The 16,540-nt window shown below is 37.0% G+C and overlaps 1 protein-coding gene and 1 non-coding gene across 4 annotated transcripts; one reads left to right on the plus strand and one right to left on the minus strand.

Annotated features, from left to right (window-relative positions):
- The first annotated feature begins 109 nt into the window (after positions 1-109).
- On the plus strand, positions 110-7,481 carry LOC114820526 (2-methoxy-6-polyprenyl-1,4-benzoquinol methylase, mitochondrial). 3 transcript variants are annotated; one of them, XM_070811129.1, is made up of 10 exons: positions 162-454; positions 681-726; positions 3,515-3,618; positions 3,855-3,981; positions 4,112-4,173; positions 4,948-5,106; positions 5,220-5,364; positions 6,363-6,434; positions 6,998-7,106; positions 7,238-7,481. In XM_070811129.1, exons 3-10 carry the CDS (start codon positions 3,525-3,527, stop codon positions 7,337-7,339), a joined length of 870 nt encoding a protein of 289 aa, XP_070667230.1. In that variant the 5' UTR covers positions 162-454; positions 681-726; positions 3,515-3,524; the 3' UTR covers positions 7,340-7,481. The 3 variants fall into 3 exon arrangements, with proteins under 3 accessions (XP_070667229.1, XP_070667230.1, XP_070667231.1); XM_070811128.1 differs by lacking the exon at positions 681-726 and having other exon boundaries at positions 110-454; XM_070811130.1 differs by lacking the exon at positions 681-726 and having other exon boundaries at positions 242-454; positions 3,841-3,981.
- On the minus strand, positions 3,107-3,179 carry TRNAK-CUU (transfer RNA lysine (anticodon CUU)). The gene has a single exon. It is a non-coding gene; the product is annotated as a tRNA-Lys (tRNA).
- Positions 7,482-16,540: the final 9,059 nt, after the last annotated feature.

Consider the following 16,540-nt stretch of genomic DNA (forward strand, 5'->3'; position numbering starts at 1 on the left):
CTTAGTAGTAAAATTTGATGAATTGACTAACGGAAATATAACTTGTAACAAATTCGTAAATTGATATATAGCATTACAATATACAAAAATTGATGTATGAGTTTATCAGGTGACCTATAATTGTGGTAAAATATATTTACTTTGTAGTTTTACTTTTATATATCTATTTAGTCAGATTAAATCTGAGCCGTAGGATCTCTCCTCAGTTTTTAACATCTCACTCTGTGACTTCCTGCGCTCTCTCGACGCGACTCTCGCCGTCGACGGCCTCCCCAATCCTTCTACTCGAGTTCCTGAACCACTGCGACGCCTAAATCCTTCACTGAACCAGAATCCCTCTTTTCCTGGCCAACAATTCCTTCATTCCCTGGCTAAAAATCCCAAAATTCGAAATTAAAAACCCCAAACCCGGAACTCTGAAGGCTATATAAGAGAGTTGGAAGCTGAATCAAAGGTAATTATTCTGTGTATCTTTCTAATATCTATGTTATTGTTTGGAATTCTGAATTGAGGGTTTCCTGAAGTTAGGGTTTTATGACTCGAATTTCGGATTTTTTTTTTTCTAAATTGGAGTTTGAAACTTCAATTTGTGTTTGCATGAGCGTTATAGATGTTGAATGTGAGGTTTTCAAACCGAATCTAGGGTTTGAAAAATTACGGTTATTCTGAATCCAATTTAGGGGTTTTGAAGTTTCTGCTGCTGCTGAGTTGTTGCTGCTTGCTGAGGTATTGATATTCAGCCCCGTATTGTTTCGATTAAGAAAAATTGAAAATGTACTGAATTTATCTGTTCTGTTTATATTCTTTGTGAGAAGGAAATAGTATCGTCAATAAAACAACAATGTCAGTTTGATGCAGATGAAATGTGGTTTGTTAGATGCGCCTACTTAGCTGATTGATTCTATTGATAAAATCTGAAATGCATGTAAATTAAAATTTTAGAAAGGAGGACGGATGACACTCATGTGAATTTGATGTATCTCTATCCTTTTTCCCCCCTTATCATTTCTTTAAAGAAGACGAGTTTAGCTCTCAGTTATAGAAAAGAATAACTTAATGTAAGTAGTTTCTAAACAAAAAAACAAGACTCAAGAAAACAGGACTGTTTAAGGTTTGGTACGGCATGACATGGGTCAGTGCCAAGGACTAGAGGTCTTGACTATTTGAACATGAATTATGATACAGCACTACAAAACTGTCCTGATTTAGATAGGTTCGGTTCAGAGTGTTTTAAAAACTTAGCCTCGGGGCGCGCCTAGGTGCCCTTGTAGGCGGGGCTGCTGGGTTTTCGCCTTTGTTTTGTGGAGGTAGGCGTAAGGCAGCTTAGGGACGCGCCCAGGCGTTCAGTTGCGTGTGTTTTCCTTCCAAATCCAGGTCTATTTCTGCCGTTCCTCTGTTTCTGCCATTCCTTTGTGTGCCGTTCTAGTTTCAGGGAAGAAGAAGGAGAAAGTTTCTTTCTCCAAATCCTAGTGGCAAAGTCTAACTCTAACTCTTTTTTTTTTTTTTGTTAATTATTGCCCATTTAGATTTTGCAACCTAGCATTTTGATTAGCCAAGATTTATTTCTCTTGAAATTTCCTGTAACTACTCCACTCAGCCATTATTTTCTTTAAATTCCCTATAATAATTGCTCCACTCAATCTTTATTTCATCTTAAATTCCCTATAATAGCTCCATTAGCCTTTATTTCCTTTTGAATTGCCTATAATTGCGACATTCTGTCTTTATTTCGTTTCAAACTCCCTATAAGTGTGGCCACTCAACCTTATTTCTCTTGAAGTTCACTTTAATTGCTTACAATAAAATAAATAATTACAACATTTTAAGACTATATGACATAATTTCCAAGTACAACTACATTTAGTAATGAAGAAGAAGATATTATCTTGGCCAAATCGGATAAATTATCCCTATGGTCATAAGGTATTCGGAAGATAACCCATGTGCTAAAAAAACTCGGATTTAAACCCCTGTGGTGTACTCCGTTAGCAAATTTAGTTCAAAAATTATTTTTCCGTTAGCTATCTGTTTAATACATGGTAAAATTGTACTTTAACGTGTGCACCTTCTCCTTCCGAATAGTATGGAACAACAACAACTAATGAACATAAAGCAAAACCAACGAGTCAGCACAGTAAGAACATAAAAATTTAGAGTTGCCACTTACAATTGGTTCAGGCTTTCAGCGCCTTCGCAGCTCCAATTCAACCCCTCGAAGCAATAGCACCGCTTTCAATTCCGCCATTCAACTTCAGATTGACACCCCCAATCGAGCATGGCAGAGAAGAGCAAAGAAATTCTTCTTCCACCTCTGATTGGACCTTCCAATCCGTTGAGCCTCCTCTTTCTTTCTTGTTTCAGTCTCATTCTCCAACTTTCCCACCTTCTTTGTGTCAGTGTTCTAATTTAAATCCAAGTTCCATACTTCTCGGACATGGTGTTGTGAAAGTACAAATTACAGACCTTGTTCTTGTACATTGGACAGTATAAAGACGAGGAAGAAGAAGGTGCACAGGTCAAAGTACAATTTTACCCAAGTATTAACAGCTAGTTAACGGAAAAATCATTTTTGGACTAAATTTGCTAACGGAGTCCACCACAGGGGTTTAAATCTGAATTTTTTTACCACGAGGGCTATCTTCTGAATACCTTATGACCACAGGGATCATTTATCCAATTTGGCCTATTATCTTTGGCTTAGTTATAATTATATTTGTTTTACAAAGTATTATAATTATATATATATGTATAATTATATATGCAATATATATCAAGTTATTTAGGTTCCGTTAGGCTTCGCCTCACGCCTAGGCGGGGCTATCCATGGAACACCTCGCCTACGCCTCCGCCTTTTAATACATTGGTTCAGCTAGACACCATGAATTTAACACCCCTAAGATTATTAATTAACTGTTAGCAATGTGAAATTTTATAGGAGGAAGTGTGCATTTCACCTATCTGGACAAGGAATTGCCGATTGTATTTGTTTCAGGAGTAAAATGACGATTTTTTATTTACATAGGATATAAGTAAGATTAAAATCAGTTCCGGAAAACGTGGCTAAAAATAAAACTAGAAAAATTTTGTTTGAAAAAAAAAAAAAAAACGCCCACCATGGGGCTCAAACCCATGACCACAAGGTTAAGAGTGTTGTGCTCTACCAACTGAGCTAGACGGGCAGATGTTAATTACTGTAGCATTTTCCGATACAAAAAGTTGTTCAAAATCTGCGATGCGAAATTTAACAAAAGGAAAACAAAACCGCTTCAAATACTCAAATCAAAACTGACTTTTGTGTTGCCCGCAATCTCTGCTTGCTTGCTCACTTTCTCTGTTTCTCAGTCGATCAGTTCTCTCTCTTTATCTCAAAAATTCAGTTTTCTAATTTTTGAAAGAAAGCAAACACCCAGATTTCTGTTTGAATATTTTGTGCTCACTTTCTTCCTTTTAAAAATACTTGCAAGTATTCAATTTTGACATTGTATGATCGTTATTTACAAATATTTATTTACAGAGATACAGTTATGGCCTTGAGAACAGTGACGAGGAAGTTAGGGAGTAAACTATTACACAGGTTTTCTCCTGCTGCTCTATTGCATTCACATGCTACAAGCTTTGGTTAGTCCTTCTTTCCGCTTACTCTCACTTTGTGTGTGCATGAACGTGTAGATTTCAATGTGTATTAATTTTATTGTTAAATAGGACGTAGTGGTTAGTGTGATGTGTACAGAATATGAATGCTGAACCCGTTAGAAACGTCTAATATTTTGGTGTATCACAGATAGTTTTATACAAATCATTAGCTTGGTTCATTTGGCTGATAAATTATAGTCGTTTAAGTGTTTCTTGTGCAGGATTTAAAGAAGTAAGGGAAGAGGAAAAAAGTCGAATGGTTGGTAATGTCTTCAGCAATGTTGCTTCGAACTATGATCTAATGAATGATGTGATGAGTGCAGGATTACACAGATTATGGAAGGATAGGTAAACCTATTGAAGATTTACTTTAATGCGTTATTTTTTTCCCTCTGTTTATTTTCTTTTTATAGACGAGCATATTGTTAGCACCTTTGACTTTTTTCACTGCTCTATATAATGCCCGATCTCTTTTCAGATTAGTTTCCAAACTGAATCCTTTCCCTGGAATGAAGCATCTTGATGTGGCTGGTGGGACAGGTAAAACTCGTGACATGCATTTACTGCGGTAAATTGGTCAAATATGTGGACCATAATACTTTAGGACACATTTATATACCTCGTAGATTTATTGTCACGTGAGATAATAATAAGTGGTATTTTTTTAAGAAGTAACAAGTGGTATCAATATTACCCATCTTATCTGGATTCAAATCATTTCAAGTGTAAGTTGTTGCCAAATTGTTTTAGAGAAACCCAGATTTAGGCTGAAGTGATCACTTATCTCCTTGCAAAAGGAGGAGGTCCAAGTAGGTAACCCAGTTTGAATTTTTATACCATCCAACTTTTGTATACTGTTGGTTACCTGGGCTCAGCATTGGGCATTTTAATAGAAAGTTACATGCCTATCATAAAGTATGAGATCCAGTTTGGGTTGGGAAGAGACCCGAAATCCCCATATGGAGTGGGCTAGGAAGAAGTTAGCCAATAAAATAAAAAGGAGAATCATTATGCACAAGAATTATTTTTCTAATTTGAGAATAAGAAGTTAGGCAAAATTGCCTAAGGCGAAAATGGACTACAATTGCTGTTGGGTGCAAATGACACCATCCCATGATTCCCATCATATATTATGGAGTGGAAGGTGTTCTTGCAGGTATGTTACCTGCTCATTTTGGAGTGAATCTGCCAGATGGAAAAATAAAATAAAATAACATAATTTCATAGGACAGTTTGTTTCCTTGTCTGAAACAATACAGAAATCAATTCTTCTAATTGTGTATGTCAATCTTACTGGTAATTTTATGTTGTCAGGTGATGTTGCCTTCCGAATACTAGACTCGGTAAACAGCGTCAGACGTAGAGCTATGCAAGATGTTCTCGAAGATGATTTACAAGAAGAAACTAAGATTTATGTATGTGACATAAACCCTGACATGTTGAATGTCGGTAAAAAGCGGGCGTTGGAGAGAGGTCAGATAATGCTGTGACTTTGACTTAGGTTGCATTAGGCATTCTCCTTAGATATTGGACAAACAAAATCTACTTTTGTTTATAAATATACAATCGTGTATTGAAATTTACAGGTATTGGAGAAGACAAATCCCTTCTATGGGTGGAGGGAGACGCAGAAGCCTTGTCTTTTGGAGATAATACAATGGATGGTTACACAATTGCATTTGGAATTAGGAATGTTACACACATAGAGAAAGTGTTGTCTGAAGCCTATCGGTAAGGTGGTCAAACCTCTGTACTGGTTAACTAATACTAACAGTTAATAATAATGCAGGGCAAATTAATATGATGGATAATTGGTAAATGATCTCTCTAAATAGGCTATCACTCCTTATATATGAAGAATTCAATGGCTATCACTCTGTGTATCAACTGTTGAATAAGTAACTTATTTCAATTAGTTTTAAGCACTTCACCTGTAGTATTTTTCATTTTTGTTTTTGCGTTGATAGCACTAGAATACAGAGTAGTTAAATTGTCTATTTTAGTTTTCTCAAATTAGTTAGTCTCATGCGGAAGCTTTTAAGGTGGAGGAGAGGATTGTGAGACAACCAATTTCCTCCTTACTGTCTCTGTCAGATGTTATAGGCAACAAGGCACACTGGCAAACATTTTTCCGACTCTATTCCCTGCTTTTCCATAAAGAATAATAGAAATATTGTTTCCATTACCTTTTGTATATGGATGTGTTCCCTTCTAAACAATTATGTGGGTGCACTAAAACGGACACACACGATGAACCAATATCTAGAGCTACAGTAGGTAGAAAGAACCAGATGAAAACCTGAATAATTTTTTTATTAGTGTGGGGTCGAAGCTTGTGACAGATAATGCTATTAATGTGCACATGCAGTTCTAAAGAACCAACTTTTGAACCTAAAAAGGTGATATCTGACTTAGGGGATTAACAGTAAGATGAAACTATCAGTATATAACTTGACCAAAATGAAACTAGATGTATATAACTGACTTGTACTGATGCCACTAATACATATAGGAAAACCTGTGAAACAATGTTCTTCAAGGGCGTTTCTACAGCTCAATCCATCTAAAAACTTCTCTGCATTCATGATTAAGCTTTTGTGCCAATGTTAAGTTATGCTGGTCATTTTGATTATTAATAGGCTGTTGTGTATTTTTGAGGGAAGAGGCATTAAAGTAGTTTGTCAAATTGTTACACTCATCATGTTTGCTCTTTATGCTTTTGTTTATAGAGTGCTAAAGCGTGGAGGAAGGTTCCTGTGCCTTGAACTGAGCCATGTAGACATTCCTGTATTCAAAGAATTGTAAGTATTTGACACTTTTAGTTGGTTAAATTTGCAATTTCTAACCTACGAGGGAATCTCTTTTGAGTTATCACTGACATCATCATGTTTGTACGGGCAATATTATAGATTCATGGTCTGCGGCATAGATATTTGTTGTACAATTTTTTAAAATTTATTTTCGTATCTTGTCCTTTTGTTTCGAAAGTTTAATGTTAATCGTGCTGCTTGCTCCAAATGTTATGTTGAAGTTCCTTATCCCAGGAAAAAAACAACGAAGGACAAATGCTTCATTGAATTTGACTGTAATTGAATTTTTCTGTTGTCATAAGCACCATACCGCTTCTAGCTGCACACTGGGCATGAGCGTGTAGTGTCAATTGATATGCACACAAGTGTTACTGTGCACTCCAGCTTTATCACACAGCGCCACATTTGAATTTTAGCACAAAGCCACGTGACTGTGTCACTCACACACTAGATTACGTATAAATGTTTTACTATGTTGCCATTTGATGGATTGCTTTCTTTCTTGTGCATTTCTTTTAGTCATGTAATTAAGGTTTCCTCATTTCCTCGTGCAGCTATGATTTTTACTCATTCTCAGTCATTCCAGCCCTGGGAGAGCTCGTTGCAGGGGATAGAAAATCTTACCAGTACTTGGTAGAGAGTATTCGTCGTTTCCCCCCACAGGTTTTGCTTTCAGATTCCATACTAGAATACTCTATTTTAGTATTATCCGCATTTTGATTTGTCCTGCTCGTAGTTCTTTCTTGTAAATTTTCTTATATCCCCTTGCAATTCATCTTATGTACTGATTGCAGGAGAAGTTTGCGTCGATGATTGCGGATGCAGGATTCCAGCAGGTTGAATATGAGAACCTTGTTGGAGGTGTAGTTGCTATTCATTCGGGGTTGAAAGTTTAGTAGCGTTTATAAATATTTGGATCCCGAGAAAATTCTCAAAAGCATCTGTTTGAACAATTTCGGCGTTCAGCTTTCTGTTTTGCCTCTCTGTAATCACCTTTAAGAAATTAAATAAGTGAAATAAGTAATGTTCTGTATGCAAGTCTCAGATCAACTCATGCTCAAAACAATCAATGAGACTTATGTAACCCTCAAACTGACACTGCCGCGGCACAAGTGGCAGCATCTACTGCCACGACAAAGGAATGCCGGTGGTTGTCATTGAAACCAATGATCTCTACCATCCCCAGCTTAGTATTCTGCAGAATTTCTTCGTTTCTTTCTCTGTAGATTTGAAGTTTGTGATTTGTAAGGATTTAATATTGATTGAAAAGAACATTTGTTCAAAGAGAGAAACCTCAATTACAACTATTTTCAGTACAATCACAGAGTAAAGCACTTCTAGCAATAGCGGGTAAGGACCTTTCCCATATTTAAGTATCATGAATTAAGTGTAGTATGCTGGTAATGACATTAGTTGGGAGTTGGGAGGGCAGAGAAGCGGGGTCCCATCTTAAACCCTAAACCCTAACTAAAAATAAAATAAAATAAAAATCCTTAAACCCCAAAAACCTCGATTTCCCCTCACTTTCACGTTAAACCCGCAGGTCTCCATCGCGAGCATAGTTTCAGCAAAAGTTGTATAAGCATTGGTTAGATGTTTATAGCATATCTGGAGGCAATGATTTTCATTCATCTAGAGAAAGCTTATTCTTCTCCCTGTGTGAGTCCTCAATTTGACAGTGTAATGGCTTGATCATTAAGTTCTACATGTTCCCACTCAGTTCCCATTATCTTAAATAGTTGATGTGATTTAATTTTTTGTTTTTTTTTATTTTTTGGAGCTGGTAGGGTTCGATCTTCCAACTTCGTTCCAAAAGCACAACTCGATAATTATGCAACTGTGGAATTTTAATGCTAAATGTATCCTTATAAACTTGACATGATTTTATCTGACATTTTTTTATGAGCTTGTGAACAAGAAAATTAATCTGTACTAAGGTTAAATCGAAATAGATTGTTCTTACCTTAATAGGGTTAGGCTTATCTTTGGAGTTGAAAGTGCAAATTATGATTCATTCTTATTCATCATTGGTGGAACCTTCAGCTTCCATGAGGCTTTATTGGTCCTGACCATAAAAAATGTCATATGTACAGTAAGGAATATACGGGAAGAAGTGGGTATGATACACTAGCATTAAATATATCTTATTTCTAAATACTTGGTGATTGTTTTTTGTATGAAAAAATAATTCTATACATAGACATTCATTTCAATTTTCTTGAGTGGTATGAGTAGAAAGCTTCTTACAATTTCTATTGTTGTCATTTTTTGTAACCTTACCTATGGTTTGTCTTTTATCTTTTTTCCTTATCCCGATATCAAAACAAAGGGTACAAACATATAGATTTTAGCAAAGTGACATCTGTTAGAGAGATTTTTCAATATGACCGTCACACGAGGTGGTACACCACGTGTCTCTATATAAATGGTGGGTTATGTGTGTTGAAGGGTTTATAACTTAAAAATTAAAATTTTCCACCACTTGCATAAAAACACGTGGTGTACTATCCGTATTCCCGTCACAACTAAAAATTTCTCCATCTATTAGGTTCGCTGGTTTGTAGGTTATCCAGATTATATTCTTTTTTTATATACACTGTATCCAGATTTTGTCTTCCTTTTTTATTTATTTACTTTTTTTTCTCTTTATCCTAAACTTTTGTAATCTTGGGAGCAGCCTCTCCATAAATGGGGATAACGCTAGCCGACATTCACCTCTCCTAGACTCTGTGTAAAGCGGGAGCCTTGTGCACTGGATACGACCTTTTATCCTAAACTTTTGTAATCATGAGTTTCTTAAGTTTGCAATTGTAGTATGGGTTGACTCATTTTGGATATATGTCGATATCTACTCGTTTTTATAACGTCATTCATATAATAGTGTATATCCTTTTTTTTGTACAAGCAATGTAGTATATCTTGTTTGTGGTCCTATATGGGCACTGTATTTTAAATTTAGGCACACTTGGTTCGGGGACTATGAACTACTATCTATTTATTGTAGTTGTTGCAATTTGATTTTGTGGACGTTGTATGGCTATACTTCAATGTTTTAAAAAATTAGCCTCGGGCGCGCTTAGGGCACCTCCGAGGTTGGGCGTGAGGGTTGCCGCCTCAGTTTCGTGTGAGTGGACGGAGGCACGCCTCTGAGCGTTTTTTTCTTCAAAATCCAGGTTTTCTGAAATGTTTATGCCGTTCTAGTTTCAACGAAGCAGGAGAGACTTTAACTGTCCAAATCCCATAAATTTCCATAATAATTACTTCAATCAGCCTTTATTTCATTTTACATACCCTATAAATACTCCACTAACCCTTTATTTTCCTCATTTATTTCATTTTAAATACCCTATAAACACTCTACTCAACCCTTTATTTTCCTTTAAATTCCCATAATTATTGCTTTATATCATTTTAAATACCCTATAACTACTCCACTCAGCCTTTATTTCTTTTTAAATTACTCATAACTACAACATTCAGGCTTTATTTCTCTTGAAATTTTCCTATAATTGTGACCACTCATTATAATTTTCCTTGAAGTTCTCTATAATTGCTTACAATAAAATAAATAATTACAACAGTTTAAGACTATATGACATAGTTTCCAAGTACAACTAGACTTAGTAATAAAGAAGACGATATTATCTTGGATTTCGTTATAATTATATTTGTTTTTACAAAGTATTATATTTTATAAATATACTTATATAATATATATATATAAGTATATATTATATTTTATAGTATATACATTAGTCGGATCTCCTTAACTAATGTTAAGAGCATAATTAACTTCATCTTGGTCAAACCCAAACCTATTAGGTTTCTTCTTGTTCCGATTAGGTTTGTCAAGTGCTATGCATCTCTGGAATGTAGGTGGATTGTTGGTTGGAGTTCGAACCCTTTGGGGTGTCTCGCAGATTAGAGTGCCTCCAATTTGCCCTATTTCTTGCTCCACCTACGTCCAGTTGTGATTTCTCTAGGTAGAGAAATCACTGCTCCTTTGATTAATAATAGAGATTACAGAACTTTTGCAAACCCTAGAACTAATCTCTCTCACTTGTCTCGGCTGTCACAATTTTTCTCTCTTAGATTTATGCCTTGCCGCAACCTATTTATAGGCACAGGTTCGGCTTACATGTCCCAAGGCTAATTGAATTCCTATTCTAAGTGGATTAGGAAAATACACTTATCCAAGTCCAAATAGACTTCTAGAAATCCAAACCTAAATTGAATAAGGAAAACTGAAATTCTTTCCTAAACCCTCTAGGATGAAATTCTTTCCTAAACCCTCTGCTAGGACAAGAATCGGTATACCTCTAATTTTCCCCAAAACAATCCTAAACCAACTAGGACACTTTGACGAGCCAAAAAATCTAACAATATGTGTCTGACTCTAATCTAGTATGGGTACTTCTTAAGTTAGTGCGACATTAGCGGCCAGCAAAGCACATGTCTCTTCCCATAACTTGAATATTTTAATGAATCATTTAGAAGCATTCTTCTGTGTGTGCCGAACTATTGTGATACGGTTGGCACCAATTTGTCTATTAATGGTGTGGATGGCTTCATTGTATCTTGCAAAACTGGAAATGGAATTTTGAGGTTTTAGATCTTTTGGCCCCATTTCAACATCAGCTACATATGATCCTTTCATGGCTACAAAGGTCTTTTTAATCAGTTTTTAATTGTGAATTGTTTGTTAGAGTAATGAAGGATCATATCGGAATTTTATGAAGTCGTCCGCTTATGATGTTCTAACTTATTATTTTGAATGTAATGTGATCAAAGAGTGCTAAAAGTTATATTCACTATTGTTTTACAATTTTATGCTTTTTTTTTCTCGTTAAATGTAATGTAATTTAACAGAGACGACATAGATTGAGCTTCCGACTCAGTTTTTAATCTTTGCTTTGTAGGAGGAGCATAAAGTTGTACAGTGATTTCTATACCTCAGATATTATAGTTGCTTCTTCAGTTGGTTTGTTGAAAGTAAGTGATCAACTTTATTTTCAGTTTCTAGTCTGATTTTTTCCACTGGTGACCTGTTGTGAAACTACTGCTATACGCAGAGGCCGAAAAAAAAAAACCATTATTAATATAATCTTAGAAGTCCATATTTGTTACATCTTCCATTGTATTTCTTTGAGGCATTGCCTTTTTGTTTTTTTTCTTTGGTACTTTCAATGTAGTTAATTGGTAAGGAAAAAGTGCCTATCAATGCTTAGTGTAAAGGCTTACATGACCAGCTTTGGAATAGATAATTATATAATTGTCTCTAGTTTGTATAACCCACTTTCCTTACCAATTAAATAAAGGTAATATATCTTACCAACCTGTCAGTGTTTGGAAGTACGCTTGTATGCTTGGTATTGGGCTTCTCCTATACTTTAATAGTTCCCCTCCATTGATGGAGATATATGTTTTGATGTGGCAGGTTCTAGTTGTTGATCATGCAGATGTTATAACGATGCAGGTAATAGTGTGATCAATTATCCACTTGAAATATATGGTGCCTGCAAAATTTATATCTTCTCTTTTCTGATAAAATATCTAGAACTGGGACTTGAACCGATGTCATGCGGATAAGACCGTGGTATGATTTGTTGTCCATCTTTTCAAGTATTAACATTGTATTGTGCCAGGCATGGCAATTTATCCTTATAATTTCCTCCCTCACACTAGTAGTAACAAAGTGCTTCCTATACAACCGAAATTGTTATGAACATCTCAAGAAGTAGAACACTTATACCGATTGGAAATTTGATTGTGAAGCCACTGATCTATATCACGTCATGAAGACCAACTCAACAATGTTTTTCATGGCCAGGTACCTAGATGGATATGCACCTTTCTATAGGCAAACAATACTTTTGAGTTATTATTCAAATCCGGGTAAGATTTCTCCTTTTCTTTGATGGCAACTGTGAATTTTTTTTGCTTTCTTTTATATTGATGTTCACTCGTAATAAAATTCAAATTATAAGAAAATCAACAAGGTGTGCATTCCAGTTCTTAATCGGCCTTTAACCCGATGCTTTTCACTGCAGATATAAACAATTTGTTCAACAAGCACTGCAGTAATTACCATGGGAAGGTATGTATAAAAATTAACATTTAGAGCATGATTATTTGTTCAGTTTGCGCATATATTTGGACTATAAAATATCTTTTATAGCTTCATATCTTCACCTATACTATTGGGCTCTACTGTCCACTGATCGTACAATGGATTAAATGATATCAATAGAAAATATCAAATTAATATAAAATGGCTGTTTGCCAACACAATGCAAAAGGAAAACTTCAATTTCTGTTTTCCTTCAAATATTCAGATTGGCAATGCTTATTTTATGGTTCACAAAAGGCAAAAATTCTTAAATACTGAGTTTGTGATAACTATAGGGGAAGCTGGTACATGAACATAAAGGAGTTCTTCCTAAAGTGGTTCATCAAGTCCGCCAGGTATGCAAAAATTCTTTGACTCATTTGACAACACGGTCAAAACTTAAGGACAGTTCTCTTTCAAATTAATATAAAATGGCCTTTTTGTGCGGTTAAGGTGGATTTGAAATGAAAACTTGGAATCCGTGGATATGGTCTTTACTGGTTCATGTTTTGACTTCATTGATTGAGAACCTGTCGGGAATATGGGTCACACAACATGGAGACTCTGAATTGTTCTTTTTGTTTCCTGGTGTGATTTGAATATTTATTATGTTAGAAGAAGTGGCTACCGAGAAAAAAATAATAATATATGTATCACTGTACTCAGTTTCTTCTTTAAGTGTAAGGAATTAGATTGATTCCTTAATTATGTTTCAGATCTGGAAATCACTTCATCAGCTAATTCACTTTTTTACTTTCAACCTTCCAGATTTATCAGCGGTTTGATGCAGACTCAATACAACATTTTGATGATGCTCGTTTTGAATATTTTACTACAAAGGTTTCTTTTGTTTTCCAGAAGTGTCCTTAATTGCAAGAGACTTTATAGTTGGTTGTTATTGAACAATTATAATTTGATTTCTGAATTGCTATAGTTCGACTTATTAAAGAAGGTCTCTATAAATTGTGGCTAGATACTTTGTGTGGATGCAAATTTCTTCCTTCTTCTTTTTGGATAAAATTGCACCTACAAAACAATCAACACCTTAGGGTCAAGGCCAAGAGCCTCACGCGCCCACGATGAATGGGGGGCGGGGAGGCTTTGGCCGAAGAACCTCCGATGCTAAAGTTAGAATTTTAGAGAGAAAAGTGGTTAGAGAGTTTTTGGAGTTTTGCAAGAGTGTGGACTTAGGTTTGTAGAGAAAATGGGGCTCAATATATAGAGTATGGCCGGTCCCCTTTGGAGAAAAGGTGGCCGGCCTTTGGGATTGTTTTGGGTGTATTTTGGGGTTTAATGTGTGATTTATTTTGCCATTAATAGATTAATTAGGCAATTAATCCATTAATTAGCCAATTAACACATTTTTAGAAAGAAAGTTTTGGAGGTTATGGAATGAATAAAATAAATAGCTAATTGATTAGCTAAAAAAGGGTAAAAAATATATGGAATGAAATAGGTTTTGGGAGTTACCTTGTAGAAGGGATTTGATGGGATAGGTTTTGAATTGTTACCTATTTTAGGCACTTTTAACTTGGTTGAGGGATGATTGCCCGTTGCTCGCACGTAGGAATCCCGTTATACCTCAAGGGTATTTTTGTCCTCTTTTATCCAAAAATCCAAGTGTCGCCTTGTGATTATTTTTGGCTCCACAAATGCCCCCACACATGTTGGGCTGCTCATAGGAAAGGACAACAGGTGTAGAGATCTTTTTGCTTTAGGAAACATAGGACTGCTTCCTTTTTTTATGTAGATTCCCTCTTTAATAGGAAATTAGATCCTTCTAGGAAAGGGAAATAAATTTCTCTCAAAGCCTATTTAAGTCCACCTTAAGTGGGTTATTAAATCAACTTTGGAGAGCGATTTATTCTACCCTACAAGAGAAAGAGCTTAGAGGATATTTGTTCCCCCTCATCTAGCAATCTTCTACATCTTGCTCATGCAAATGACTGTCTTTCGTTGATTTCTTCGTCTTTTCCGTGCCGCACCGATGTAAGAAAAATTTAATTTTTCTTGTCTTCTTCTTGGATAATGCTGTTGCGGGGCAGCCGTCCGGATGGTGCAGCATATTGGCCAGCAGGGGCCAGGAATCGGCTCAGCATGGGCCGATGATGTGTTGTGGTAGGGAACACTGCTTTAGGCTGCTCAACTTGGCTAGAGCCATGGGCAGCTTGTGCAGTTAGGACCACGGATTGAAGCGCTGAGATGTAGTGCTAGGTGAGTCGCATGGCTCATGTCCTTTAGGCTTTTGGACCTGACACGGGCCAGGCCGACGATTGAGAGAAATGAGGAGGTCGTGGGCCTCATGGATTGCTGGAATGTTAGGCATGCAGGCCTCCTGCCTACTAGAATGCTGAGTTAAGCTTCCCTTCTGAGTACCGTGAATGGCGTTGGCTGCTTAGTTCTCTTCGCTGGGAGAAAGGTGGGCTGCTCCCAAAGAAGAGGTAAAGAAGATGAAGGCGAATGCATTGGCTCGTCTGATCATTGTCATGGAGCTTACTATGAATAAAGGTGGAAATAAGATATCTTCCTCGCCTACTCGAGAGATGTCAGTTGAGAAAAAATTGAAGACTTCCTCCGCTGCTCATAAGGATCTGTCTGATGTCGAGAGGCCTGTGATTGGCATGACTTCTTCCAATGGGAAGAAAAATGAGGCTACTAGATCTGAGCATGTGGCGCATTCCATGTAAAGAATGGCTAGTACAATTGTTGATAAGATTGCTCAGCGTAAAGGTTTATCATGCCCCCAGTGCTGAAGTCTGTACCAGGACGTTCGTTGGGAGCCAAGTCTGGTTCACCTTTGGAGAAACTTGCTATTATGAAGAGTGGTAAGGTGGACTCTGCTGCTAAAGTGGCGTCAATGCCCACTCCCTCTACTGTTGAGACTGATTTGCCTGCTGGGAAGAAGGAGACTACTCACATGGACAGCTGTGAGAAATCCACTAAGCCTGCTCCTAGGGAGGCTGCTGAGATCTGTATGCTCTTGAAACCAGATCCGCTTGAAGATATGGATGCTTGTGCCAAGTTTGTTGATGGCGTTAGAAAAGTTTGTTTGCCCAAGTTCCTTTACGAAGCATACAACCTAATGTAGAAGGACTGCTCTGCTTGCTATGATGCAGATATAGCAAGGCTGTCAAGGTGGTAGCGAAGACTATGGTAGCTGAAGCTTATTCGTTGGCCGATAAGATCAAGAGGTTGGATTCTGAGCTCGTTGCTTTGAAAGGGTCTAATATTTCTACCCCCACTTCTCTGCAGCTTGAGACCGCTCGCCAAGAAATCGTTGACTTAAAGGCTAGGCTTGACGTGATCCAAGTTAAGTATGAAAGTGCAAATAATGAGATTGGATGTTACACACCTCAGATTCAAGATCTTGGTTTGTAGTTTTTGAGCTTCGTTTCGCTGCTTATGCAAATGATGAAAAGTTGATTGCTGCTTATAATCAAGTGATCCACTTCAAGAGAGTCGTCGATAGGCTTGAACCCCAAGTGTTGGAACTTCAAGGTGTATTGAAGATCAACGAAAGTTTGAAGAAATAAGTGGATAAGCTGCAGCGCATCCGTGTTGGTCTACTCGAGGAGATCGGGCAACTGAAAGGTGAGAAGGCTGGGCTCGAGGCTCCGTTTGTTCAGAGTCAGATCGATTTCTACAAGCTGGGTTATGTAGATCATCTCCTTAGTAGACCGTCTGACTTTGAGTTTGCTGGGAGAGACTTCGAAACCTTCTCTATTTCTCCGGAAGACTTGCTTGCCTTTATTTTTTAGGCCTCCATTGGTGAAGTAGTCAGAGATATTGGTGCCTAAGCTGGAGCAGCCAGGGGTGAAGCGTCGGATGGTGCCGCTGCTAAAAATGTCCCTGCTGCTGAAGGTGTGGCGACCGAGTAGTCATAAAGTGTCCAAGTAGAGTAGTCTTCTAGGTAATCTTTAGGATTTTCTTTGTTTCCCTCTTTGCTTTTTGCTTTGCTTGAACTCATTCGGTCTTTGCTAGTTGTTTA

The sequence above is a fragment of the Malus domestica genome, chromosome 13, assembly GCF_042453785.1.
Source record: "Malus domestica chromosome 13, GDT2T_hap1".
In the NCBI taxonomy this organism is placed as follows: Eukaryota; Viridiplantae; Streptophyta; class Magnoliopsida; order Rosales; family Rosaceae; genus Malus; species Malus domestica.

What these genes read in the sequence shown, in the direction of transcription:
- LOC114820526 (XM_070811128.1), top strand. Translation starts at nt 3,525, where the DNA reads ATGGCCTTGAGAACAGTGACGAGGAAGTTAGGGAGTAAACTATTACAC. An exon ending in TGATGTGGCTGGTGGGACAG is followed by an intron (nt 4,174 to 4,947) that starts GTAAAACTCGTG and finishes TTATGTTGTCAG; the next exon opens with GTGATGTTGCCTTCCGAATA. An exon ending in GTGTTGTCTGAAGCCTATCG is followed by an intron (nt 5,365 to 6,362) that starts GTAAGGTGGTCA and finishes TTTTGTTTATAG; the next exon opens with AGTGCTAAAGCGTGGAGGAA.